Source organism: Rhinatrema bivittatum, chromosome 6 (assembly GCF_901001135.1).
Source record: "Rhinatrema bivittatum chromosome 6, aRhiBiv1.1, whole genome shotgun sequence".
Classification (NCBI taxonomy): Eukaryota; Metazoa; Chordata; class Amphibia; order Gymnophiona; family Rhinatrematidae; genus Rhinatrema; species Rhinatrema bivittatum.
The window spans coordinates 3,477,083-3,504,225 of NC_042620.1; the positions used below are offsets into that span (position 1 = coordinate 3,477,083).

Genomic DNA, 27,143 nt, shown 5'->3' on the forward strand with positions numbered 1-27,143 from the left:
ACTATGTTAAATTGTCACCCGGTTATATTGTTCCATCTGTTCTTTGGTTCTATGTAAAGCCCCTCTCTCTGTTGGGCAGTTCATCGTTTTATGTAAACCGGAGTGATTTGTAATTCTCACAAGAACTTCGGTATATAAAAATTAAAAATAAATAAATAAATAAATAAAACTTTAGCTGCTCTGGAATCAGGAAAATATACGTATTGTTGTTAAACTTAATGATACATCTGCACGGGTATCTTAGTTGGTAATTAGCTCCCAATGCTCTCGTTTCCTGTCTAAGTGACAGGAACGCTTTCCTGCGCTCTGGTGTGGCCTTTGCCAGATCGGGGAAAATCTGAACAAATTGGCCCATAAAGTGGACCCCCATATTCTGAAAATATTTCCTCATAATTAACCCCTCATCATTTTCATAGATAAAGGAAATTAACAATGTGGCTCTCTCCACAATTTCAGTATTTGAGGACTCCAGAAATTCTGTTAAATTCCCTATATCAAGTTGATCGTTTCTATTGTCCCTCGAGGGAGAACACCTTATTTAAGGCAGGTATGTCTTCAGGGGTAATATGTAATATCTCACTCATATATTTCCTGAGAGTGACCCTAGGTAACTCTCCTATAATCTTTGGGAAATTCAACAGTCTTAAGTTAAGTTTCCTAAGACGATTTTCCAACAGCTCAGTCTTTCTATTAACAATGGTGCAGTCTTGAGTCACACATAACCTTATATTTTGAATGTCCTTAAGATGACTCTCAATTGTTAGTATCTTATTTCCATGCTCATTCATTTTACTATTGTGGTCCAGTGTCACACTGTCAATTCTAGTGGAAATTTTGGTAATTTGTGCCATACATGTCTGAAGGGCCACATTATCAGGTCTATCCTGTAAAGTGCGGCCGCGTTTACCCTGCTCCTAAGCCGCTTTTTACTCACCTTCCGGCCGCGTTAGCCCTTCCTGCGATCCAGAATCCCCTTTAACCAATTCCTACCGCGTCCTAAATTCCCCGGGCAACCCCTTCCGCACGCGGCATGTATATTGCATGCAAACGAGCGAATTAGCTATTCCCTAGCATCCCGTAACCCGCGCCCCGACTATCGCTAGTTTTCCCTGCCGTTTTGTCGCGCGTTTAACCTGCAAACTTACCGCCTACCCTGACCCCTGCGGTAGAGGCAGGGGTAAGGGTAGGTGGCAAGCTTTCCCCCAGCCCCTGCTCACCTGCCCCGGCCGCGATCATGGGTGCCGGTCTCCGTGGCAGCCCCAGTCCTCTCCCCTGCTCCCGAAGCCAAAAAAAAAAAAGCGAAAAAAACGTTGCAGCCCCCCTCCGATGTCCGGACTGGGGCTGCCACGGAGACCGCTTTCCCCCGTGCAAGTAAGTTGCTTCGCCGCTTCAGTTCTTCCCTCCTTCCGGAGCTGCTTTTTCAGCCTTGCTCCGGGAGGAGGGGAGAATAGACACTAGCGGCGAAGCGAAAAAAAAACCCAAAAGCAATTTTGTTTTTTTTTTTCCAAAAGCGACGATACCTTCTTGGCCGGACAGCTGCAAAAGTGGGTCGGGTCCGGGCTGACAGCGGCAAAGCAACTTACGGCGAAGCAACTTGCTTAGGCCCGCGGTGAAGCAACTTATGGCGAAGCAACTCTTAGGCCCGCGACAATTTTGGTTTTTTTCCAAAAGCGACTTACTTTTGGGATCTGTCAAGATCCCAAAAGTAAGTCGTTTTTGGACGCCTGCACAACTTACTTTTTTTTTTTTGCAGCCATCAGCGATCGTGGCTCCCGTAGCTCCTCCGGAGGAAGATGGCCGCCTGCACGGGGGAAAGCGTACAATTGGCCACTGTCAGCCCAGACCCGACCCGACTTACTTTCGCAGCCGTCCGGCCAAGAAGGTATCGTGGCTCCCCTTTTTTTTTTTTTGCTTCGCCGCTGTCAGTCTGTTCTCCCCTCCTCCCGGAGCAAGGCTGCTTTTCGCGTCCTGCTTCGGGAGGAGGGGAGAGAGATGACAGCGGCGAAGCAACTTACTTTTGCATCCGATCGGACCCGACTTCCTGGTATCTGTCATTTCAAATGACATTTGAAATGACAGATACCAGCGTGGTGTGAAGCATTAGGCCCGCGCACCCAGGATACTGTATAGGCGCTCTATCCAGGAAAATGGGTTGCGCGGGCCTAACGCTTCACGGACCGTTCTTAGACGCGGCATGCATTTGCATGAAATTAGAGTTCAGGATCGAGCGGTAGGTGAGCTGCACTGTGCGTGCGGCAACCGCGGGTGCCGCAGGCACTAACGCAGCTCTTCCTACCGCTCGGTACTAGATAGACCCGTATGTTGGGCCATTAATTCCCAAATTGCATCCATACGGGTCTATCCAGTACCGAGCGGTAGGAAGAGCTGTGTTAGTGCCTGCGGCACCCGCGGTTGCCGCACGCACAGTGCAGCTCCCAATGCAGCATCCGGCGGTATGAGAGTTGAAATTGCCTGGGGACTCCTTAGCATTGGAGGGCTGAGTGAAAGTTCCCCCGACGCAGCAGCAGCTTCCTCTCTGATCTTGTCAGCGGGGATCAGCTTCTCCTCTTTTAGGTAAAGTTGCGCGCTTTCTATGATCGAACGCTGTCCCGCTGGTATTGAGGGAGTTGAGGAAAAAACCTTCACTTTACCTTTCCGTTTTGGGGGCATAGTCTAGCTTCGAAAAAGTTTTTAATGAAGAAACAGCGGGAGCTATGAAGCACGCAACTAGCAGGCGGCCATCTTGAATCTCTGCCCCCCGGAAGCATTTGGTAGCAACATTTTTAAGAAGACAGGATTAGGGTTCATCCTTATTTAGAGGATTGGTTAATAAGCAGATTTTATTCAGAAGGAGACTCAATAAAAAATCGTGTGGTAATTTTTCTCCAAAGATAAGGCTGGATAATCAACTTTGGAAAAAGCAATCTTCAGCCTACCCAAATAATAGAGTATTTGGGGGCCCAATTCAATACCAAGGAAGGATTGGTCATCTTAGCACCAAAAAGGATTTCCAAAATCCAATCACAAGTAGAGACATTTTCAAGACAACAGGCTCCAATAGCTTGGGACTATCTCCAGCTTCTAGGTTCCATGGTTTCAACTTTAGATCAAGTTCCATGGCCAAGAGCACATATGAGACTGCTGCAATTAGCTCTGCTTACAAGATGGAAACCCCAAACTCAGGGCTATGAGGTTCATCTATCATTGAGAGAATGAGTAATAAAAAGTCCAAGATAGTAGCCTCACACACCAAATATGCAGAAGGGAATATCACTGAATACCCAGATTGGATTTTAATAACAACAGATGCCAGCTTAATAGGTTAGGGGGCTTCTTGCTCAAATCAGTACACAAAAGGCCAATGTACACTAAGAGAAAGTTTATGGTACATAAACCAGTTAGAGACAAGGGCAATAAGACTGTTGTTGCTTCATTTTCAGCAACAAAACCTAGGGAAAGTAGTGAGAGTCCTGAGCAACAATGCCACGGCAGTAGCATACATAAGCAAACAAGGCAGGACTCGGAATCAAGAAACATCTTCTTGGGGGAAGTGACGTCATCGGTCTAAGATGGCTGCCTAAACTTTCTCTCCAGCGACCCCCAAAGCGTTTTATACCTCATAGACCAGCCATAGCGAGCTATTTGCTATAAATTTGCGGAGCCTAAGGCGGGACCAGTCACAGACAATGTCTCTTCGGAAAAAAGCGGTGGATCTACAGCAATTCTCATTCGATTCCGGTGGATCCCGATATGCGGCCTTGAGCGAGTCGAGTGACGGCTCCAGCCTCGAGGGGCCTGCGGCAACACAGCGCCAGGAACTATCAGCGATGGAAGGGGGCGATGAGCCTATTCTAAAAAAGGATTTACAACTCTGGTTCCTGGATCTAAAAAAAGATATTAAAAATTTGACTGATGAATTTCGGGAGGCCATCGCTGATCTCCGCACTGACGTCAGAGATTTAGGCCATCGGGTGGAGACCGGAGAATCGCTGTTGGAGGAGCATGACACGAGGCTGGCTTCCCTGAAATCGGAGATCGAGCAGCTAAAAAATCTTCAGGAAGAAACGGTTTTAAAGCTTGAAGATGTGGAGAACCGCACACGGCGCAACAACTTGCGCATAAGGGGGCTTCCTGAGGACCCCATTTACGCTAACGCAACAGAGGTAGTACAGCGAATTTGCAAGGCCCTTCTCACTGCGGCCGCGGACTCGGGGGCTGGCACGGTGGCAGAGGTAACCCCAGACATCGTGGTGGACAGGGCACACAGGGCGCTGGGGGCGGCTCCACATAATGCGCCCAGGGACATAGTAACTTGCTTGCACAGTTATGTGCTAAAAGAGGAGATAATGAAAGCGGCCAGGAAATTAGATGCTTTTGAATGGGATGGGCATGAAATCACTATATACAACGATATTGCCCCTGCGACGCTGAAGAGGCGTAGAGAATTTAACCCGGTTACTGCGGCTTTGAGAAAAGAGCATTGCCGTTATCGTTGGCTGTATCCATGTGGTATTGCTTTCACCATAAAGGGGATCACATCGAGAGCAAAGACTCCGGCGGAAGCGGCGAGCATACTTAAAGAGGTGGGATTGGAGATTCCGTGCCCAGAGAATCATAGTGAGCCCGCCAGAGCGGCAGTGGAACAGGCAAGATGGCAGCGAGCGGGCAAAGGGGGACGGCGCCTGAAGAGGACATCCGATCCTGAACCACCTCGGCGGATGCCGATTGCGCTGGATGTCGGGAGTGCCCAAGCTCCCCCCTGACTTTCTCTACCGCACCGTCAAACTGGATTTCTACTCATTTAGTTTACAGCCGCTTACGTTACTTATGATATGGTTTAACGCCTATGGACTGGGCAAGCCCAGGGGCTACCTATTTCTCATGGCTGTTTTTTGGTTCCGGGTTTAACAGGCGTTCTTACCTACACATGTGGTTTATGGGGTATGAAAGACGAGTGAATGTGTGCGTGTTGGGGGGGGGGGGATCGGATGGGGCTTCCTCTATTCAGAGTCAGACCCATGCTGGGCAGCTCTGTATGTGTGAGAGGGTTGGGGGGAGAGGGGTTGGGGTTTTGCGGTATACAAAGCTGCATTGATGGATAGCATTATGATTAGCTGGCTAGACAGGAGAGTTAACTCGGTATGACAACACAAAGGGCAATTTTAAGTTCCACTCCCTATATCACTATCATCAACATATAAAAAATAGAGAGACAACAAATTCCATCACATCAATGTTGTATTTATTTATATAGAAAACCCCACAAAACCCTACATAGACAATTTTAAAACTAAGCTAGCACATTCATACTCACACACCACAATAAAATATCGCATGAAGTTTGAGATATTCATAAACCAAATTTTTTGTCATAAATATGATTATACATTTAATACATCCTCAATAATGCAAACATATATTTATTAATGAATGTACATAAAATTGTTGCTTCATTAATTTATTTTCAATAAGAATCCATTATTCAACTCGTTGAATAATGGATTCTTATTGAAAATAAATTAATGAAGCAACAATTTTATGTACATTTGAATAATGGATCATTCTCCCATTTGGTGGGAGGTGGCACTTCCTTCTGGGAGCCGGAGCTTACAATATTGGAAACTTAATGATAGTTTACTTAAAAATAAAAAATATTTGGTCAAATTGCAAGCCCAATTGGAGGAGTATATAGCTAATAATTCGGATACCTCGGTATCGCCGGTGGCAGTGTGGGAGGGTTTAAAGGCTACTATGAGAGGTAATTTCATTAGTCTGGGGGCTTATCATAAAAAGCAGAAGGAAGTGCTTCGGACCCAATTGCTAGTGGATTTAATAGCGTGGGAAAAGGAACATAAGAAGGGCCAGTCTTCTCAGGCACTCCAGAAGTTGGATGAGATTCGTAGGCGAATCAAGGACCTGGACGCGGACCGGACTGCTTTTCAATTAGATCTGGTCAAGCAACTGTATTATGAACAGGGGGATAAGCCGGGTAGATTGTTGGCCCACAAGTTGAAAGGCCAGCGCTTACAGTCCCACATCCACACCATTAAGGACAGTCAGGGGCTAGTATGTACAAAATTATCCGACATCAAAAAATGTTTTACAAGTTTTTATGAGGGATTATACTCTACCGATCATGAGGTTTCGGATACAGATATAGCACATTTTTTGGATGGCCTGGTTTTGCCTACTTTGTCCAGTGAAGCTGGGGAACGGCTGGGATCCCCTATTCTGGCTAGAGAAGTCCAAGAGGCTATTAAGTCTTTGAAGCAGGGGAAGGCACATGGGCTTGATGGGTACACCCCCCTATTTTATAAAAAATCTATGAGTCTGTTAGTGAATCCGTTGAAAGATATGTTTAACGCTTTACGGGAGGGACAACAGTTATTACCTAATGGGAACACTGCGGGAATTACCATTCTACCTAAAGCTGGTAAAGATGTTACGCTTTGTGGGTCGTATTGACCTATATCATTGATTAACATTGATTTAAAGCTTCTTGCGAAGATAATGGCTAATCGCCTAAGGGGGGTAATTCTTGATTTAGTTAAAGATGACCAGGCCGGCTTTATGCCAGGGCGATCCACCTCGGATAACATACAGAAAATATTAAACATTCTCTCGATAGTGAAATCTGACTCTTCCCCAGCAGTGCTCTTGACTATAGACGCCGAGAAGGCCTTCGATAGGGTGCACTGGCCTTTCCTTTTTGCTGTAATGGAAAAAATGGGAGTGGGGGGATATTTCTTGACGTGGGTTAAAGAATTATACAGAGATCCCCGGGCATGTATTAAGATTAACGGGGGATACAGTGACTCGTTCCCTATACATCGAGGCACTAGACAAGGATGCCCACTCTCGCCCTTGCTTTTCGCGTTGAGTGTGGAACCCTTAGCGGAAATGGTTCGACAATCAAAGGATATCCAGGGGATCTCCGTAGCTGAGACCCAATATAAAATTTCCTTATATGCCGACGACATTATCTTCACGGTGGGGAATCCTCTTGGGTCCCTTCAGGCATTGACAAATGTGCTGAAACAGTTTGGGGGGGTGTCTGGCTTTCGGGTCAATATGGACAAGTCCGAGATATTTCCTATTGGGCTTACACCAGCCCATAGCTCCATCTTACAATCTATGTTCCCATTCAAATGGACAAAAGGCCCTATACGATACCTGGGTGTTAACTTGGTGGAAGATCGTAAAGATCTATTTACAGCCAATTATGTTCCTCTTGTTGGTCAACTCTGTAAAGATATGCAATACTGGGATAGGTATCATATTTCCTGGATGGGACGTATAGCAGTGGTGAAAATGAATTTGTTTCCCAGATTAAGCTACCTGTTTCAGGTTCTCCCTTGCTTACTAGCAGACCACTGGTTGAAAGGCCTTCAACGGAAACTCTTTTCCTATATCTGGAAAAGGAGACCACCTAGGATAGCACGGAAGGTGTTATACAGGCCCCGGTTTAAGGGTGGCTTAGGAGTACCCAATATCCAGAAGTATTATGTAGCTTCCCAATTACAGGCGGTGGTGGATTATCATACCCCAGGGCTTAAGAAGCAATGGATGCTCATTGAACAAGCGAGGTTGGGGAGAGAGGTCCCAGAAACTATTTTTTGGGATCGGATTCCGCCACCTCAGAGGGACTCCACTATTCTGCCATCTCTGCACTGTACATTGACTGTGTGGTATAAGTGGCGGGAATATCTGACTGGGAAGAAGGGATATTTTTTCCCGGCCCGGTTTTGTGACCTCACAGACTTCCCTGTAGGGCGGGGTTCTCGGACCTTTCGAACTTGGGCAGTAAAGGGACTCTACCGGGTCCATCAAGTGTGGGAAGCAGGGACGGTGAAGTCCTTTTCTCAACTACAGAGGGATTTTTGTTTGCCGGATGGGGACTTCCTAGCCTATGCTCAAGTTCGTCACTTTTTACAAAAGCTGGAGGTCTCTAGAGATTTGCAGAAAGGGGTTTCACTGATGGAGCACTTTTGTATTGCATTGAAAAAACCTCCTAAATTGATGTCCAAAATATACAAACTATTGGAAGATACTGAGGTGTATCAGGACTCGCATCTTCAGGCATGGACACGTGACTTAGGAGGAAGTTGGGATAAGGAACGCTGGAACACTTGTTTTTTGGGTTTGGGGAGGCATGCTATGTCCACAACCATGATGGAAACGAATATAAAATATTATATCGGTGGCATTTATGTCCCGTGACTTTAGCAAAATGGTATCCGGCACTCTCGGCTAAGTGTGGGCGCTGTGACAATGCGGAGGGGACTTTTGTTCATATGTGGTGGGTGTGCCCTGTTATAGGCGCATTCTGGGCAAAGGTACACTGCCTAGCCACTGAGTTGGTGGGAAAGGCAACACGCTTAAGTCCGGAATTATGGCTTTTGGGGCTTTGGAAAGAGGAACAGGACCTGCATAATACACGGTTATTGCGCTATTTGGCTATAGCTACCAGGTCGGTGATTGCTCAATGGTGGAAAAAGAGGGAACCACCGCCTTTGAAATTGGTTATTACTAGACTCAAGGGCATTCGAACGATGGAGAAAATTTCTGCCTATCGGAGGGATCCGGTGGTCCAATATGAACGGACTTGGGACTCCTTTGAGCAGTGGCTTCTGAAACATGAATTGGGGGGGTTACCCACCCATCAGGATCTCAATATTGCTAGGCTGTCTCCACCACACTAACTATTTTCCATACTCTACAACTTCTTGTTGTTATTGTAATTGGTTTTTGGGTTCAAACTACTAAGTATAGTACTGTATGGAGCTACATTTTGGGATATGTGAAATCTCTCTTCATAGCCTGTCTGGTTATAGTACTGTTTTCTATTACTGTTATTATTGTAGCTCATTAATGTGGTCCATTATTGTTGGGGATATCGTTTACTGCAATTTTGGGTGGGGGGGGAAGGGATGGGGAGGGGAGTTTAACTGGAAATGTTTGGATGATAAGTTAGCCCTCTGTGGGCTGAAGCTGTATGACACATGATTGGCGTGTACATCTATTGCTGTCCAAATAAAAATGTTTAATTACAAAAAAAAAAAGAAACATCTTCTTTTTGCATGGGTGGAGAGAAATCTGGGTGATCTATCTGCATTGCACATTGTGGTTTAGGAAAACATACAAGCAGATTTTCTAAACGAAACACCATTGATCCAGAAGAATGGGAACTGAGCTAATAGGCTTATCCGCAAATAGTGCAGAAATGAGGGAAACATCAGATATATTTAATGGTGATGGGAAAGAGCTCAAAGTTAAAAATATTTTACAGTCGATGTAGAGAGTATGGCAGCAAAGCAATAGATGTGTTAGTATAGAATTGTTCTCAAAAGACTACTCCCAAAACATATGAGGGAACTGCAAAAAACAGTGATCAATATATTTTATACTTTTTTAATACTTTTTTTCAGGAATAGGTATCAGAACATTCAGTGCTTTAATCTCAAGGGCTCTTGCCCACAAAGGGCTACAACCCCTCTCTTTTATTTGCACTTTTAATCACATCATTTACTTCTTCCCGTTCATTTTTCTCAGTGAAGAATTGGCCAGGGAAGAAACTGATGTATATCTTCCTTCTGTGGTCACTGAATGGTCATACAATAAAGAAAATAGAGAAAGAGGAGGTGTATGTGGTCCTGATGGCTCCAGATTGGCCTCAAAGAGCTTGGTATGCAGATTTAAGAAGGCTTTTAGTCCACTTATCATTGAAGCTATCAGGAATCAGGGGTTTTCTGCATCAAGGGCCAAAAGCAATGGACGACCCTTCTCCATTCTCACTTATGACTTGGCTCTTGAGAGGTCAAAATTAATTTAAAAAGGTTACTCTGGGTTGGAGCAGGAACTAGGAGTCTTAATGACTGATTGTCAATATATGAAATGTTTTTCTAGAATCAGCTCATTGACGAATAATGTTCTGCTGTGGGAGACATGGTTTAACTTTCTTCAGATATTTTACTATCCCCAGAAATGAGCTCTTCTTTTCCAGGTTGATCATTCCAATTTGTGTCTCAAATGTAAGAGGGAAATGGGAACGTTGGGTATCAAGTTTGGTCGTGTTCTCTCATTCAAGAATTTTGGATGGATATCCAGCAATCTATTTTCAAGAAACAGGTGTGAAAGTGCCCATGGAGGCCTCCAGATTTCTCTTTGATGATATGCAAAGGGTGTTGTTTAAGGATAAATATTCAAGTCAGTGGGGTCGGAAAGTGTTTTTTATGGCAAAAAAGGCAATATTGCAGAAATAGGTGGTGCTGGATATACTGACATTGGAACAACTTAGAAACAGTGTACATCATCTGAGCATCATAGAACAATATGTAGAAGCTACAGACGTGGCACCAGCATGAGCAAAATTCCTAAGGATATGGAATGCGTACTTGCAGTACTTACCTCATGGAGAAGAAGTTCGGTCTTGAACACCTTTTCTTAAAGGATGGATGATTTAACCAGTGGGCATAGTTGTATATAGGATTGGGTTTCCATTCTTCATGATTATCATATTGAGGGAGGAAGGGATAGGGTGGAAGGGCAGAGGGATAGGGTGGAAGGGCAGAGGGAGAAGGGTTAAAGGTACTTGTGGGAATATTTGCTAAATGTGATTGTATTGTTCTTGCATTGGTGTATTGGAATTGGTGGGGTGCAGAAACAACCCCCCACCACAGGGCGATTTACTGTAAATGTTAGGGTTATTTTGAAAAATTAATAAAACAGAACTTGAAAAAAAGACTTCCGGGGAAAGATTACTCTTCATCAGTAATTTGTTGTGCTCCGCGGCCGTGGTGCCCCACGACCGCGTCCCCCTACCTGACTCACAGCGCCATGAGAGCCCCGGGGGAGGGCTCTGACTCGGCCCGCGCTGCCAATTGCAGGGGAAGCCGTCCTGCTTCCCCCAGCGGCGTCTCTCCTCCACAGGGGAAATCCAAGATGGCTGCCACCATGCTTCAGCACTAGGCCACGCCCCCTCCACAGAATTAAAGGGACCCATCCCTTTAAATGACCTCACCTGTTCTCTATTAGCTAGGGCAGAGGAAGTATAAAAGGCAGCTTCCTCTGCTCATCCAGTGACTTGGCAACGTTCCTCCGCTGTCTAGTCTGCTTGCTTCGGTGAGTTCCTGGTGCTTAGACGCTGGTTCCTGTTTCGTCTTGATTCTCTGGTTCCTGACTTCGGATTGGCTTATGGTGATTCTCTGGTTCCTGACTTCGGATTGGCTTACGGTGATTCTCTGGTTCCTGACTTCAGATTGGCTGACGGTGATTCTCTGGTTCCTGACCTTGGCTTGGCAAGCGGTGATTCTCTGGCACTCGACTTTGGACTGGTGAGCGTTGACCCTCTGGTATTCGACCTAGGACTTCTTCAAGACTCTGTCTCCAAGGGCCCACCTAAGTCCCAGCGGCCCGGGTCCCTACGGGCTCCTCCTGGGGGGACCGCGGGCTTCCAGGGCGAAGCTCCAGTTGGCCTTTGCACCGTTGCCGGACCTCTCGAGGTCCACCTAAGTCCCAGCGGTCGGGTCCCTATGGGCTCCTCCCGGGGGGACCGCAGACCACCAGTGGTGAAGACACAGCACCTTGTCCCGACTCCTCATCGCCTCTGTGTTCACCTCAGCCTCCAGTGCCAAGGGTCGACTGGTCCTACCTCCCGTCCTGCCTCGCCACCTGACGAGAGAGCCTACAGACCGTCCGGAAGGTATACCATCCTCTCGTCAGCCAAGGGTCCACAAGCCTGAGCATAACATAATTAGAAAAAGAGTGCCACTTCTCTGACTTATGTAACAGTTTGGCATGCATTCAAAGTCCATTGTAGCCAAAATTCAGCATTGCCATGAATTTCACAAATCAGAGATATCCTTGTATTTTTATAGAAGGACCTTAATAAGGGGTTGGCCCTAAATTCATTAAAAATTCAAGTAGCAGCAATTTCTTGTTTTAATGGAAGAATCAAGGGTTTATCCGTCGCTTCCCATAGGGATATTTTGCGCTTTCTGAGTGCGGTAAAACATTTGTGACCACCAATCAGGCTGATACTTCCACAATGGAATTTGAATTTAGTATTTCATGCATTAACTAGGGCACCCTTTGAGCCTTTAAATCAGTCTACAATGAAGGATTTAACTTTAAAAACAGTTTTCCTGATGTTAATCCCTTCAGCAAGATGCATTTTTGAGTTGCAGTCTTTATCTTGTTGAGATCCTTTTGTAAAATTTCATAGAGACAGTGATACTAAGACCAGTATCATCTGTTTTACCAAATGTGATATCTGCTTTTCATCTAAATCAAAACATTGTTCTGCCAGCATTTAACAAAGATGAATATAGAGGTGTTATGGAGTCACCATAGTTTTTGGATGTAGAAAGATGTCTTCTAAGATTTTCTTAAGTCAGTGAGGATATTTGTGTTGCTTAGCGGCCCACACATAGGAGGGGCTGCCTCTAAGGCTGCAATTGCAAGATGGATTAGAGAAGCAATTTCATCGGCATATTTGTTGCAGGGCCAACAAGCTCCCAGGATCATTAATGCCTATATAACAAAGATGCAATCTTCTTTTTGGGATGAAGAAGGCGCTGTAAGTCCTATTGACATCTGTAAAGCATCCACGTGGTCAACCTTAAGTCCATTCACAAGGCATTCTAGGATGGATCTACTCGCTAGACACGACATGGAATTTATCATCCATCCACTGTTTATAAATGAGCTTGGGTACTTCCAATATATTCTGTACTGTGTAGCAGAAGGAAGAGGAAAGTGAAATTATGACTTACCTGACAATTTCCTTCCCTTTACTTCTGCTACACCTTTCAACAAACCTACCTGGGAAGGTTTTTTTCTTTGTTTAAGACTAGAAGAAAAAAAGTTTCTGTAATAGAGTTAAAAACAATTTTCAAAGTGAGAGAGCTTCTCATTCTAAAGATAATTATATTTTTATTAGAATTTTAATATGCAATTCTGCAAATCAAAATAATTTGATTCAAACAATTATTTAAATAATAAGATATTATTAAGGTTATACAATGTCATTACTATCGTTTTTCTGATTTAGATTTGACAAAAGTATACTTGCTATACCAGTTTTCTACATGACATACATACATAAGAACATAAGAAATTGCCATGCTGGGTTAGACCAAGGGTCCATCAAGCCCAGCATCCTGTTTCTAACAAAGGCCAAACCAAGCCACAAGAACCTGGCAATTACCAAAACACTAAGAAGATCCCATGCTACTGATGCAATTAATAGCAGTGGCTATTCCCTAAGTCAACTTGATTAATAGCAGTTAATGGACTTCTCCTCCAAGAACTTATCCAAACCTTTTTTGAACCCAGCTATACTAACTGCACTAACCACATCCTCTGGCAACAAATTCCAGAGCTTTATTGTGCGTTGAGTGAAAAAGAATTTTCTCCAATTAGTCTTAAATGTGCTACTTGCTAACTTCATGGAGTGCCCCCTAGTCCTTCCATTATTTCAAAGTATAAATAACTGATTCACATCTACTTGTTCAAGACCTCTCATGATCTTAAAGACCTCTATCATATCCCCCCTCAGCCGTTTCTTCTCCAAGCTAAACAGCCCTAACCTCTTCAGTCTTTCCTCATAGGGGAGCTGTTCCATCCCCTTTATCATTTTGGTTGCCCTTCTCTGTACCTTCTCCATCGCAACTATATCTTTTTTGAGATGTGGTGACCAGAACTATACACAGTATTAAAGGTGCAGTCTCACCATGGAGCAATACAGAGGCATTATGACATTTTCCATTTTATTAACCATTCCCTTCCTAATAATTCCTAACATTCTGTTTGCTTTTCTGACTGCTGCAGCACACTGAGCCAACGATTTTAAAGTATTATCCACTATGATGCCTGGATCTTTTTCCTGGGTGGTAGCTCCTAATCTGGAACCTAACATTGTGTAACTACAGCAAGGGTTACTTTTCCCTATATGCAACTCTTTGCACTTGTCCACATTAAATTTCATCTGCCATTTGGATGCCCAATCTTCCGGTTTTGCAAGGTCCTCCTGTAATGTATCACAATCTGCTTGTGATTTAACTACTCTGAATAATTTTGTATCATCCGCGAATTTGATAACCTCACTCGTCGTATGCCTTTCCAGATCATTTATGTATATATTGAAAAGCATCAGTCCAAGTACTGATCCCTGAGGCACTCCACTGTTTACCCTTTTCCACTGAGAAAATTGACAATTTAATCCTACTCTCTGTTTCCTGTCTTTTAACCAGTTTGTAATCCACGAAAGGACATCGCCTCCTATCCCATAACTTTTTAGTTTTCTTAGAAGCCTCTCATGAGGGACTTTGTCAAATGCCTTCTGAAAATCCAAATACACTACATCTACCGGTTCACCTTTATCCACATGCTTATTAACCCCTTCAAAAAAATGAAGCAGATTTGTTAATCAAGACTTCCCTTCTGCAAATCCATGTTGACTGTGTTCCATTAAACCATGTCTTTCTATATGCTCTACGATTTTGATCTTGAGAATAGTTTCTACTATTTTTCCTGGCACTGAAGTCAGGCTTACTGGTCTATAGTTACCCGGATCGCCCCTGGAGCCCTTTTTAAATATTGGAGTTACATTGGCCACCCTCCAGTCTTCAGGTATAATGGATGATTGCGGACGGGATAGAATGTAAGATTTGTCTTTTTGCGGACGACACTAAGATCTGCAAAAGAGTGGACACGCCGGAAGGAGTGGAGAGAATGAGACGGGATTTAAGGAAACTGGAAGAGTAGTCGAAGATATGGCAGCTGAGATTCAATGCCAAGAAGTGCAAAGTCATGCATATGGGGAGTGGAAATCGAATGAACTGTATTCGATGGGGGAGAAAGGCTGATGTGCACGGAGCAGGAGAGAGACCTTGGGGTTATAGTGTCTAATGATATGAAGTCTGCGAAACAATGCGACAAGGCGATAGCAAAAGCCAGAAGAATGCTGGGCTGCATAGAGAGAGGAATATCGAGTAAGAAAAGGGAAGTGATTATCCCCTTGTATAGGTCCTTGGTGAGGCCTCACCTGGAGTACTGTGTTCAGTTCTGGAGACCGTATCTACAAAGAGACAGAGACAAGATTGAAGCGGAACAGAGAAGGGCGACCAGAAAGGTGGAGGGTCTTCATCGGATGTCATACGAGGAGAGATTGAAGAATCTAAATATGTACACCCTGGAGGAAAGGAGGAGCAGGGGTGATATGATTCAGACTTTCAGATACTTGAAAAACTTTAACGATCCAAAGACAACGACAAACCTTTTCCGTCGGAAAAAAATCAGCAGAACCAGAGGTCACGAGCTGAGGCTCCAAGGAGGAAGACTAAGAACCAATGTCAGGAAGTATTTCTTCACGGAGAGAGTGGTGGATGCCTGGAATGCCCTTCCGGAGGAAGTGGTGAAGTCCAAAACTGTGAAGCACTTCAAAGGAGCGTGGGATAAACACTGTGGATCCATCAGGTCTAGAGGACGCGTATAAAGAGCAGGCAGCAAAACACTGCACGGAGCAGCAGTAGCCACAGAGGCATTCATGGAGCGGGATGCCAGTGGCCAGTGGTTGGTGTTCCACCTTCACGGAGCGGAAGGATGGAGGGCTGCCATCTCCCAATTAAAAAAAGAAAAAAAAACAAACAAAAAAAAACAAAACAGGGATGGGTTCATGGGCTATACGTATTACCAATTATTAGGCTTATTCAATTACCAATTATTAGGCTTTTCAATATTTGATGATAGTTAATGTGACTTTCAAGGCATACTTCGCTTTCAATGCATATCCAGCATAGCTCCCTGCTTCAATGGCAGGGGAGAAGAAAAACAAATACTTCACGCATATCCAGCATTGCTCTCTGCTTCAACGGCAGAGAAGTATGCTGCCGCTTACCCAACTAATCAAGCTTAGTATTTCCCTTGGAAGCAGCTCCATCACTGCTCTCTGCATTATTTTTATTTATTTATTTATTTATTTATTTAACAACTTTTAATATACCGACGTTCGTATGGCACATCACGCCGGTTTACAAGTAACTCAATTAAAGGAGGAAATTACAATGAACAGGGGGCAGGGGATGGGAGCAGGCCAGAAAAAAGGAGGGGGGTAAGGGAGACAGGAGAAGAGAGAGAAAGATAGGTAGCGTGAAAGAGAGTAAGGAACAACTGTCAAAAATAAGAAATAGGAGGAACTTATTTACAGAAGGGACTATTTACAGCAGTTACAACTAGCAATAGATTAATTACATCGGATACAATGAGCAATTTTGTAAAATAGTAGAACGAGGGCGGGCAAAGGAGAGGCGATAAGGAGGTGCCTTAAAGGGCTGGCAGGGTGTGAGGGATTAAGGCTGGGGGCTGTAAGAGAGGAACTAGGGTAGGAGTGACTAGGTTTGATTGGTTTCCGGATAGGCCTTTCTGAAAAGCCACGTTTTTATGCCTTTTTTGAAGGTGGCCAGGCAGGGTTCAAGGCGGAGAAAGGTGGGGAGAGTGTTCCAGAGTGAAGGGCCTGCTATGGTAAAGGCCCTTTCTCTCGTGGAGGTGAGATGAGCAATTTTGAGGGAGGGAGTATGTAGGATACCTGTGTGGGAGGATCTGGTAGGACGATTGGTTATGCGGAAGTGCGGTGAGTCCTTGAGCCAGGGGTTGGATTTGTAGAGGAGGTTGTGTAGTATAGTGAGGGTTTTATACTGTATACGGAAAGAGATGGGTAACCAGTGGAGGTCCTTGAGTATGGGGGTGATGTGGTCTCTTTTTCACCATTAGTGGTGGGGGTGAAAGGGAAATAGAACCTAAGGTTACTAGGGGCCAGGAGAAACAGATAATTATGAGAAAAAAGAAGTGTGAAGCTTGCTGGGCAGACTGGATGGACCGATTGGTCGTCTTCTGCTGTCACTTCTATGTTATGTTTCTATGATTTTAATGATAGGTTACAAATTTTAACTAACAGATCAGAAATTTCATTTTTTAGTTCCTACAGTACCCTAGGATGCATACCATCTGGTCCAGGTGATTTGCTACTCTTTAGTTTGTCAATCTGGCCTACTACATCTTCCAGGTTCACAGTGATTTGGTTCAGTTCGTCTGAATCATCACCCCTGAAAAGCATCTCTGGAACTGGTATCTCCCCAACATCCTTATTAGTAAACACAGAATCAAAGAATTAATTTAGTCTTTCTTCAATGGCCTTATCGTCCTTAAGAGCCCCTTTAACCCCTCAGTCATCTAATGGTCCAACCGACTCCCTCACAGGTTTCTTGCTTCAGATATATTTTAAAAAGTTTTTATTATGAGTTTTTGCCTCTATGGCCAACTTCATTTCAAATTCTCTCTTCACCTGTCTTATCAATGTTTTACACATAACTTGACAATGCTTATGTTTATCCTATTTTCTTCAGATGGATCCTTATTTCAATTTTTGAAGGATTTTTTTTGGCTAAAATAGCCTCTTTCACCTCACCTTTTAACCATGACGGTAATCGTTTTGCCTTCCTTCCACCTTTCTTAATGCGTGGAATACTGCAACTCTAGGATTGTATTTTTAAACAATGTCCAAGCCTGTTGAACACTTTTAACCTTTGCAGCTGCACCTTTCAGTTTTTTTCTAACCATTATCCTCATGATATCAAAGTTTCCCTTTTGAAAGTTTAGTGTTAGAGCTGCAGATTTACTTATTGTCCCCCTTCCAGTTATTAGTTTAAATTTGATCATGTTGTGATCACTGTTGCCAAGTGGCCCCACCACCGTTACCTCTCTCACCAAATCCTGTGTTCCACTAAGAATTAAATCTAAAATAGCTCCCTCTCTTGTTGGTTGCTGAACCAATTGCTCCATGAAGCAGTCATTTATTACATCCAGGAACTTTATGTTTCTAGCAAGTCCTGATGTTACATTTACCCAGTCAATATTGGGGTAATTGAAATCTCCCATTATTATTGCACTGCCAAATTGGTTAGCTTCCCTGATTTCTCTTAGCATTTCATCATCTGTCTGACCATTTGATAATGTCATCAAAAAATAAAATATTCTGCCTCCAACTGCTGGCTGAGGAATTAAACCCATATGTTCTGGACTGATGTAGCAGAAGTAAAAGAAAGGAAATCATTAGGTAAGTCCGAGTTTCACAATATTATTAGTGGCATGAGACTAGAATTTAGGGCTCGGGCCATATAATAATCTTTTAAAGAATATGTAAAAGATAATACCATGTGATAATGGAACTGGCCAACACAAGATGGGAGCTGCTGAACAGTAACACTGCCTCCATTAGGGGAAAGAACACTTGAGGAGTGTGATTGGTGGTTTCCATGTTCCTACATCATGTGTGCTCTTTTTTGCAGGTATTCTTTAACAATGGACAGTTTGTACAGTCAGAAGACATGCTGAAGAAAGCCCTGCAACAGCTCCATCGCAGTTTCCCCCATACCATCATTGCTGCATTCTTCAAGCTGCTGATTGAGAAGGCCAAAATCTCCATGCTTCAAAGGAAGAGTATCCAGCCAACCAAGGAAAGGGACTTTGAGTGAGATTTCTACAAAAATATAATCCAGATGAAGTCACCAATTCTCAGTGCCCCATGAAAACTATCATAGCATGAGGGGAACTTGCATGGATAATGTGGCTGTTTCCGGTGGTGTACCAATTGTGTAATATTGCCATGTGGCAGGAAGTACTTATTGCATAGGGAACTGTGTCACTGGGAGTGTTGATTGGGTAATAGTACTTTATCATAGGGAGTACGCATTGGGTAGAGAACTGTATCATGAGGAGTGCTGTTTGAGAAACAGTACTCTATTACAGGGAATACTCACTAGGTAGTGAACTGTGTCACAGGGAGAGTTGACTGGGTATTAGTACTCTGTCATATGGAGTACTCATTAGAGAACTGTATCACTGAGAATGCTGATTGGGCAATAATATTCTGTCACAGGGAGTACTCCTTGGTTACCATATCATAGGGAGTGCTGATTGGGTAATAGTACTGTGTCATAGAGGCTGCTGATTGGGTAATACGGCCATGTCAAAGGGAGTGTTGATTAAGTAATACTAATTTCTCTGAAGATAAGCAGGATGGCAATCCTCAAACATGGGTGACATCATCCGATGGAATCCAGCAGAGAAAACATATCAAACTTTCTACAGCTTTGACTGAGCCTCTCTAATCATGCTCCAGCATGCATTATACCATGCAGCCATGCGGGGTCCCCTCAGTCTCTTCTTTTCTGCAGAGCCCAGTGTTTCAGGGTGAAGTTGAGTCTCTCTACTTTGTCTTCTTTATAGGAGTTTTTCAGAATTTTTTGCTGTTTCTAAAAATGTTTGCATCATCGGGATAACGCATCCACATGGTACACTCCCCCCTCCCTATAATTTTAGCCAGGATTTGCAATGTATTACTAAGTTTCCTTTTGTGGTCAATCCCTACTACCAAGTGTGGTGCACTTGGTAGCCTACTACCATGGACAACCACTGCCATCGATTTCAACATTGCGTTCCTTTACTTTTGTGATAACATGTCATCAACAAGGTTTGGTGATGCCCTCAGTATGCGAGGACTGTGTCTATCATGGACCACCATGATAGATGTGTCCTCTGCCTGGGGGCATCGCATGTTGTCCAAGGTTGCAGCAAGTGTGCATAGATGCCCCAAAATGGATACCGGACCTGGTTGGAGAAGATGGATCAGCTCTTCGGGCTCTGGAAGACCAATCAATTGACATCAGCATCGGAGGCATTGACATTGAGAGACCTCAGAGCGACACCAGTGGCCATTGAGCCATCAATATTGGTGAGGTTATCAGTTCCATCAACAACGATGGTTTCCTTGGACTCCAGAGATGGGCCAATGCTCACTTCTCCCAGGCTGAAGACATCGAGTTTATTTTCTTCGACTTCGACACTGGGGAAGGACCAATCTGAGTATTGAAGAAAGCCAAAGAAGCATCAGGCCCTGTTAATTCATGGTGCTGGGCATAAAGATGAAGCAGCCTTGACTGCAATGTCTCTAAAGTGACCCCAAGATGAGGAGTGCCAGTCCTTTATAACTCCCAGTGGTTCACCATGGCCCTCACTGGTTCTAGTGTCCATCACCGATCCTCCTCTCAGTTACAAAGAGGACCTGGTCACACCTCCGGGATCCCAGTCAGTCTTGGCATCAGCGATCTTTGAGGAGGAGGTGGAGAAGCGAGTGCAGCATGCTGTGAACAAGTCGCTACAGGACTTAATCGTCGGTGTACCAACAGCACCAAGCCCACCTCTGTCACTTCTCGAGTCACTGCACAGATATCTGCATGCGTTTATCAGAACACTACTGACACCTTACATAATGAAAGACCTTAAGATATGCTGTACTGGGTCTGACCAAGGGTCCATCAAGCCTAGCATCCTGTGTCCAACAGTAGCCAATCCAAGTCACAAGTACCTGGCAGGATCCCATCATTAAATAGATCCCAAACTACTATTCCTTATAGATTAATAGCAATTTATGGACTTCTCCTCTAGGAACTGTTATGGTTTAGCGGTGTTTGCGTGGATTATTGGGTACTGTGGCAGATGGCCACGCCCACGGGGAAGAGCCCCGTGGGGAGCCACAATGCTGGGTTAGACTCAGGACGCACAAACACAGAATTAGATCTTTTATTGTACAGCTTGATGCATACCCCCAGAGGTGGCAGTAGTGAGGTGATCCAGAGGTAGCAGTCTCGGGACCCTCGGCAGAGGGAACCCGCCTCACCATGTTGGTATAGGGGAATTCCAGTGTAGGTTTCCCAGCAAGGCAAAGCTGTAGATGAGACAGACTGAGAGTAGATTACTTACTAGATGGTAGCTGTAGGTTGGCGATTCCACCAGGCAGAAGTAGATGGTACAGGCACCGAGGTAGGGAGAGCAGGCCATCGAGGAGCAAGTACCTGATCCCAGTAAGGCACCTGAAATAAAGCAGAGGGCCCCTGAGGAGCGGGTACCCAGGTTAGAGTTTACCCCAAAGGGCAGAGAGAGCTTCCAGCGGCAGCACAGAAGCGGCAGAGTAGCTTAGACCGGACAAATCCAATCCAATTTCCAGTCCTTGATAACTCGATTAGCTAGCAAGTAAGGGCAGGCTAAATACCCAGATGGCGTGATGTCACTTGAGGGGGACGCCGACGAGGTTCGCGCCATAGCTGGAATAAAGACGTGGGTAGCGCGTGCACCCTAGTAGGCCCTTGGGAGGAACATGGCGCGAGGCAATGTCATAGCCATTCCGGGGACGCCAGAGAGGGCGACTTGCAGACACGGCGGTAGCCATCTTCCCAAGGTAAGCGGGAAGAGCCGAGAAAAAGGTGAGGCATAAGGGGCAAAGCCGTCTAACTCCAACGGATGCAACAGGAACTTATCCAAACCTTTTTTAAGCCCAGTTACACTATCTGCTGTAACTACATCCTCTGGCAATGAATTCCACAGCTTAACTATGCGCTGAGAGAAAAATAATTTTCTCCAGTATGTTTTAAATGTGCTACTTGCTAACGTCATGGAGTGCCCCCTAGTCCTTGTATTATCTGAAAGAGTAAATAATCAAATTACCTCTTTTCTTCCCTTTTCCTCCTCTTTGGGCAAGATGGCTACTTCCGATGCTGAGTGCCAAGGGCCTCGGCGTCTCTAGTCTATCATGGGCATTCCAATCCGCCATGCTCACTCCCATGGCCGCTTAGAGCGTGCGCGCGCGCACCTCTCCTACGCTCAATTACACGTCATGGCGGGAACGTCAGGGGCGTCCCCACCGCATGACGTCAATACTTCCAGGTATTTCAAGCCTCCGCTTCGCTACCACCATTGAGTTAGCAAGGACTTTGGTTAAGCTACTCTGACCACTCTAAGCTGCTCGCTTAGACGCTCTACACGCCAAGGGCCTCGCTCCTTCTGAAGCTCAAGACACCCGCTCCTCGGGGGCCTCTCTCTTTTATTCTACAGGACCTCTGGACTACCGGGTACTCGCTCCTCGAGGGCCTACCATTCTAGTATCCTGTACCATGGACCTTCGGTCCCACCATTCCCTACCAGGAAAACGCCTAATCTCCTGTGAGTACCTTTGCAATCCGGTGCTCCAACACTACCCACCAGGCTTGGCGCTGCCCACACTGCGGGTCCCCGCCTCTCTGAAACATCTGGGTGAGAATCTACTTCTGAGACTGTTGAACGTATTGGCACCTTGCGGACCTCAGTGCCTTATCTTCCTGCTTCATTCCATCTATCCACAGCAGTACAATAAAGCCTTCCATTCCATCTCTTGTCTTCTATCTGAGTTTAGTCTATCACTTTGTTCCCCATGGGGCTCCGCCCTGTGGGCGGAGTCATCTGCACAGTGACCAAGGGTCCACAGTGCCACAAACTCCATGGACTCGGCTCAGCTCGTGGATCTGCAGGCCATCCTTGGCCTAGCCCAGCGGATCACGGAACAACAAAAGTTTTGGAGAGCCTAGCTACTGCCTTCAATCAGTTACACGCTCAACTGAATTCTTCAGCTCCTCCTGTAAAGGAATTGCTGTCTCCAGTGGTAACCCTCAAGACCTCTGTGCCTCTATCCATGCCTACCCGCTTTATGGATGAAGCCAAGATGTGCAGAGGGTTTGTTAATCAATGCAGCATGTATTTTTCATTACAGCCTACCCTCTTTCCCACTGAAGCTTCCAAGACCACCTACATCCTTTCGTTCCTAGAAGGAAGAGTCCTGGCCTGGGCTTCATCGTTATGGGAACGTGAAGATCCTATCCTGAATGACTTACCAGGATTCTTAAAACTTTTTAAGTCTGTTTTTGATGACCCGACTCGCCAGACTGTCACTGGATCTGCTTTTCTCAATCTTCAGCAAGGTAACAAGCCGCTTATAGACTTTGCAATTGAATTTAAGACCTTAGCATCTGAATTACATTGGGACACTGGATGCTTGCGTGCCATATTCATGGAGGGTCTCAACTCTTGTCTAAAGGACGAGTTAGTGGCTCGTGATTTGCCAGATACCCTAGAGGGCCTGATGGAATTGGCTGGAAGAATTGACCGCCGCATCCGCGACCGAACTCAGGAAGTAAAGAGTCCACGGAAGTCTACTGTGGGGGCTAACCATCCTAAACCTGTGCTGATTGCTTCTGGCTTACCATCTGCATCCTTAGAGGAAGAAGAGCCTATGCAATTAGGCTGTAACCACTTAACTTCCAAGGAGAGATGTTTCCGCAAGCGTATGGGGTTATGCATGTATTGTGGCCAATCGGGCCACGCAGTCCAGACTTGTCCCATCTGTCCAGGACACTGACGGCCTAGGATCTGCAGGAGGACTTCTCCTGGGCCTCACCTCTCCTACCCCTCCATTATTCTTACCAGTATCACTGCTCTGCAGAGGTCTTGAATTTCAGACTCTCGCTCTCATTGACTCCGGTGCAGGCGGTAATTTTATTCTGAAGCGCTTAGTTGAACATCTACGGATTCCTACCACACCAATAGCTAAGCCTTTGCTATTGTCCTCTATCCATGGAGAAGTTTCATTGACCACCCAGGCCATTGGCCTGCGCACTGGAGCGCTACACTCAGAATCCATTTCGTTTCTAGTATTAAAGAAAGCCATGCATCTGGTAGTATTAGGGCTGCCCTGGCTTCAAGACCATATGCCTCAATTTAATTGGGCCACGTTGGAACTGTCCCGGTGGGGACCAGACTGTCATGGTCTGTGTCTGGTGGAAGTTTCACCGCTCATCTGCATGTCCACTACTCCATCACTACCTGGTTTACCTCCACAATACGCCTCTTTCCAGGACGTTTTCTCAAAGCAAGCAGCTGATGTTCTTCCACCGCACAGAGAGTTCGACTGCGCCATAAATCTGAAACCTAATTCAGAACCTCCCAAAGAAAGAGTTTATCCTCTGTCAGTAGCCGAAACTAAAGCAATGTCTACCTACATCCAAGAAAATCTAAAAAAGGGATTCATCAGACCTTCCAAATCTCCTGCTGGTGCAGGCTTCTTTTCGTAGGGAAGAAAGATGGCAACTTACGCCCCTGCATCTACTACAGGGGTCTGAATGAGATTACCAGTGGTACCCCCTGCCCTTAATTTCTTAACTGTTCGATAGGCTCCAGGGAGCCAAAATATTCTCCAAATTGGATCTTAAGGGAGCTTACAACTTGGTGCGTATTCGAGAAGGAGACGAATGGAAAACTGCTTTTAACACCCGTGATGGACACTTTGAATACCTCGTCATGCCCTTCGGTTTAAGTAACGCACCAGCAGTCTTTCAAAATATGATGTACGAAAAAGAGGCAAGACATGGGAATATCTCATCTCATGGGAGAACTATGGTTCAGAAGAGAACTCCTGGGAACCACTGGCCAACTTACAGATAAGGAGATGCTTCATCAATTCCACCTGGCACACCCACGAAAACCCAGACCACCTGGAAGAGGTCTTGGAGGGGGCCCTTTGATGGGGGTACTGTTGCGACCGCTCTGCCTTACCTCTTTTCTTCCCTTTTCCTCCTCTTTGGGCAAGATGGCTACCTCCGGTGCCGAGGGCCTTGGCGTCTCCAGTCTAGCATAGGCATTCCAGTCCACCATGCTCAATCCCGTGACCTCCTAGGCTGCACGCGCGCACCTCTCCTATGCTCAAATACACATCGTGGTGGGAATCTTGGGGGCGTCCCCACCGCATGACATCAATACCTTTGGGTATTTCAAACCTCCGCTTCGCTACCACCATTGAGTTAGCAAGGACTTCGGTTAAGCTACTCTGACCGCTCTAAGCTGCTCACTTAGATGCCGCTCTACACTCCAAGGGCCTCGCTCCTTCTGAAGCTCAAGATACCCGCTCCTCGGAGGTCTCTCACTTCCATCTCCCTTCAGGGCCTTACTAATTGAGGCAACTGCTCCTCAAAGTTCTCTCTCTCTCTCTTATTCTACAGGACCTCTGGGCTACCGGGTACTCACTCCTCGAGGGCCTATCGTTCTAGTATCCCGTATCACGGACCTTCGGTCCCACCATTCTCTACCAGGAAGATGCCTAATCTCCTGTGAGTACCTTTGCGATCCGGTGCTCCAGCACCACCCACCAGGCTCGGCACTGCAAGTCCCCGCCTCTCTGAAACATCTGGGTGAGAATCTACTTCTGAGACTGTTGAACGTATTGGCATCTTGTGGACCTCAGTGCCTTATCTTCCTGCTTCATTCCATCTACCCACAGCAGTACAATAAAGCCTTCCATTCCATCTGTGTCTGCTATCTGAGTTTAGCCTATCGCTGTGTTCCCCACGGGGCTCCTCCCCATGGGCTGAGTCATCTGCACAGTGACCAAGGGTCCACAATGCCACAAACACAACACCCAGATCTCGGCGCAAGAACTACACCAACTCTGGGAGCATACCAAACAACTTCTCCAGCAAGCCGGCCAAAAGGCAAAAACATTCTACGATGCCCATCACCGAGCTGCCCCTCAGTTGAATCCCGGAGATAAAGTATGGCTCAGTACCCGCTTCATCTGCCTAAAAATGCCTTCAGCTCGCTTTGCACCCAGATACAATGGGCCCTTCGCCCTACTTCGCCGCCTGGGTCCAGTTACCTACAGCCTGCACTACCCTCTTCTTTAAAAATCCACAATGCCTTCCATATATCTCTCTTGAAGCCCCTCATATTGTCTGAATATTCAAAGAAACCACCTGAAGAGGATATCACCTATCAGGTTGAAGATATTTTAGATGTGAGGAAGCATGGAAGGCTTTGGGAGTACCTCATTTCATGGGAAGGTTGTGGTCCCGAGGAGAATAGTTGGGAGCCCGCAGCCAACATCCTCGACAAGGACCTGATTAAACAGGTCCATATTTCTCATCCGAGGAAATCAAAATCCCCGGGGTACTGTTACGCCCGTTGGTTGCAGACGGCTGTGACCACTGATGCCCACCTCTTTCTTTGCTGCCTTGTCACCTATGGGGAGAATGGTGGCTTCCGCCAGCTACAGCCGACCTTGCTGGCGTTCCTGGGACAGTGGGCACTGCCGATCGCTACCTTGCCTTCGGGATCACATAGGCGCACGCGCCCACAGGTCAGTCTTAAACACATCATGGCAGGAACCTCGGGGGTGTCCCCTCCAGATGATGTGTTCACCCTGCTGTACTTAACCTGACCAGCTCTGCCTACTGTCGAGTTAGCAAGGAGTTCCCCTGTTGCTGAATGTGCTTCATCTTAGGGACTTCCTGTTCCAGCTTCTATACTTTGGCGAGACGCTCTGGGTACCCGCTCCTCGGGGGCCTTTCCTTATCTCTGGCTATCCGCTCCTCAGAGGGCCTTCTGCCTTAGTCTGCTGTCTGTTCCTGTCCCCAGGAGCTCTGCTGAAACTGCTACTCTGTGAGTACTTCTACTTCCTATCTCTTGTGAGGAACTGCTCCGGTGTACCCTGCGCTGCAGGCCACTACCGCAACATCTACAAGACCCTCTGTATACCCTGCGTCGCAGGTCACTCTGCCATATCACCACTACAGAGAGACTTCATCAGCGTACCCCGCTTCGCCAGCCACTACCGGATCTCCACATCTGAGGTATCCCCCTCCACTCTGTTCTGCTTATTTCCTCCTGCACCCCCCACTCCGCGGGCTGTGCCTTTATACCTCTATAATAAAGACTCTGTTCCACAGCTGTGTCTGCCATCCGCTGAGATCATGCCTACCTGTGGTGAGCCTCACAGGGCTCCTCCCTATGGGTGGTACCACCTCTCACCGTGGCCCAAGGGCCCACACACCTACAAATCACAACAGATTGCTAACTCCATGGACCCAGCACAGGTCTCAGCAATTCAGGCCATTCCTGGCCTGGCCCAGCGAATCTCAGAGCAACAAAAGGTATTAGAAAATCTGGCTAACGCCATCAACCAATTAAACTCTCGGCTGGACTCTGCCTCAAAGCCTGCCAAGTCAAATGCTGTTTCCCAGACTGTTGCCATTCTGGCCTCCGGTGCCCTTACCAGCACCCTTTCACTTCGCAGGTGACCCCTTGTTATGTAGGGGCTTTTTGAACCAGTGCAGCATGCATTTTTCTTTGCAACCTGCATATTTTCCAGACGTAGGGTCCAAAACTATGTACATCTTATCCCTCCTGGATGGGAAAGCTTTAGCCTGGGTGTCGCACCTGTGGGAGCAAAT

General features: G+C 45.9%; 1 protein-coding gene across 1 annotated transcript in view; it reads left to right on the forward strand.

The window, feature by feature from the left end:
* Positions 1–27,143, forward strand: part of LOC115093343 (adenylate cyclase type 10-like) — a gene marked incomplete in the record, with an annotated part of 787,628 nt that overhangs the window by 610,869 nt on the left and 149,616 nt on the right. Inside the window, 1 exon segment of the mRNA XM_029604970.1 lies at positions 18,345–18,526. Coding sequence (XP_029460830.1) covers positions 18,345–18,526 — 182 coding nt within the window.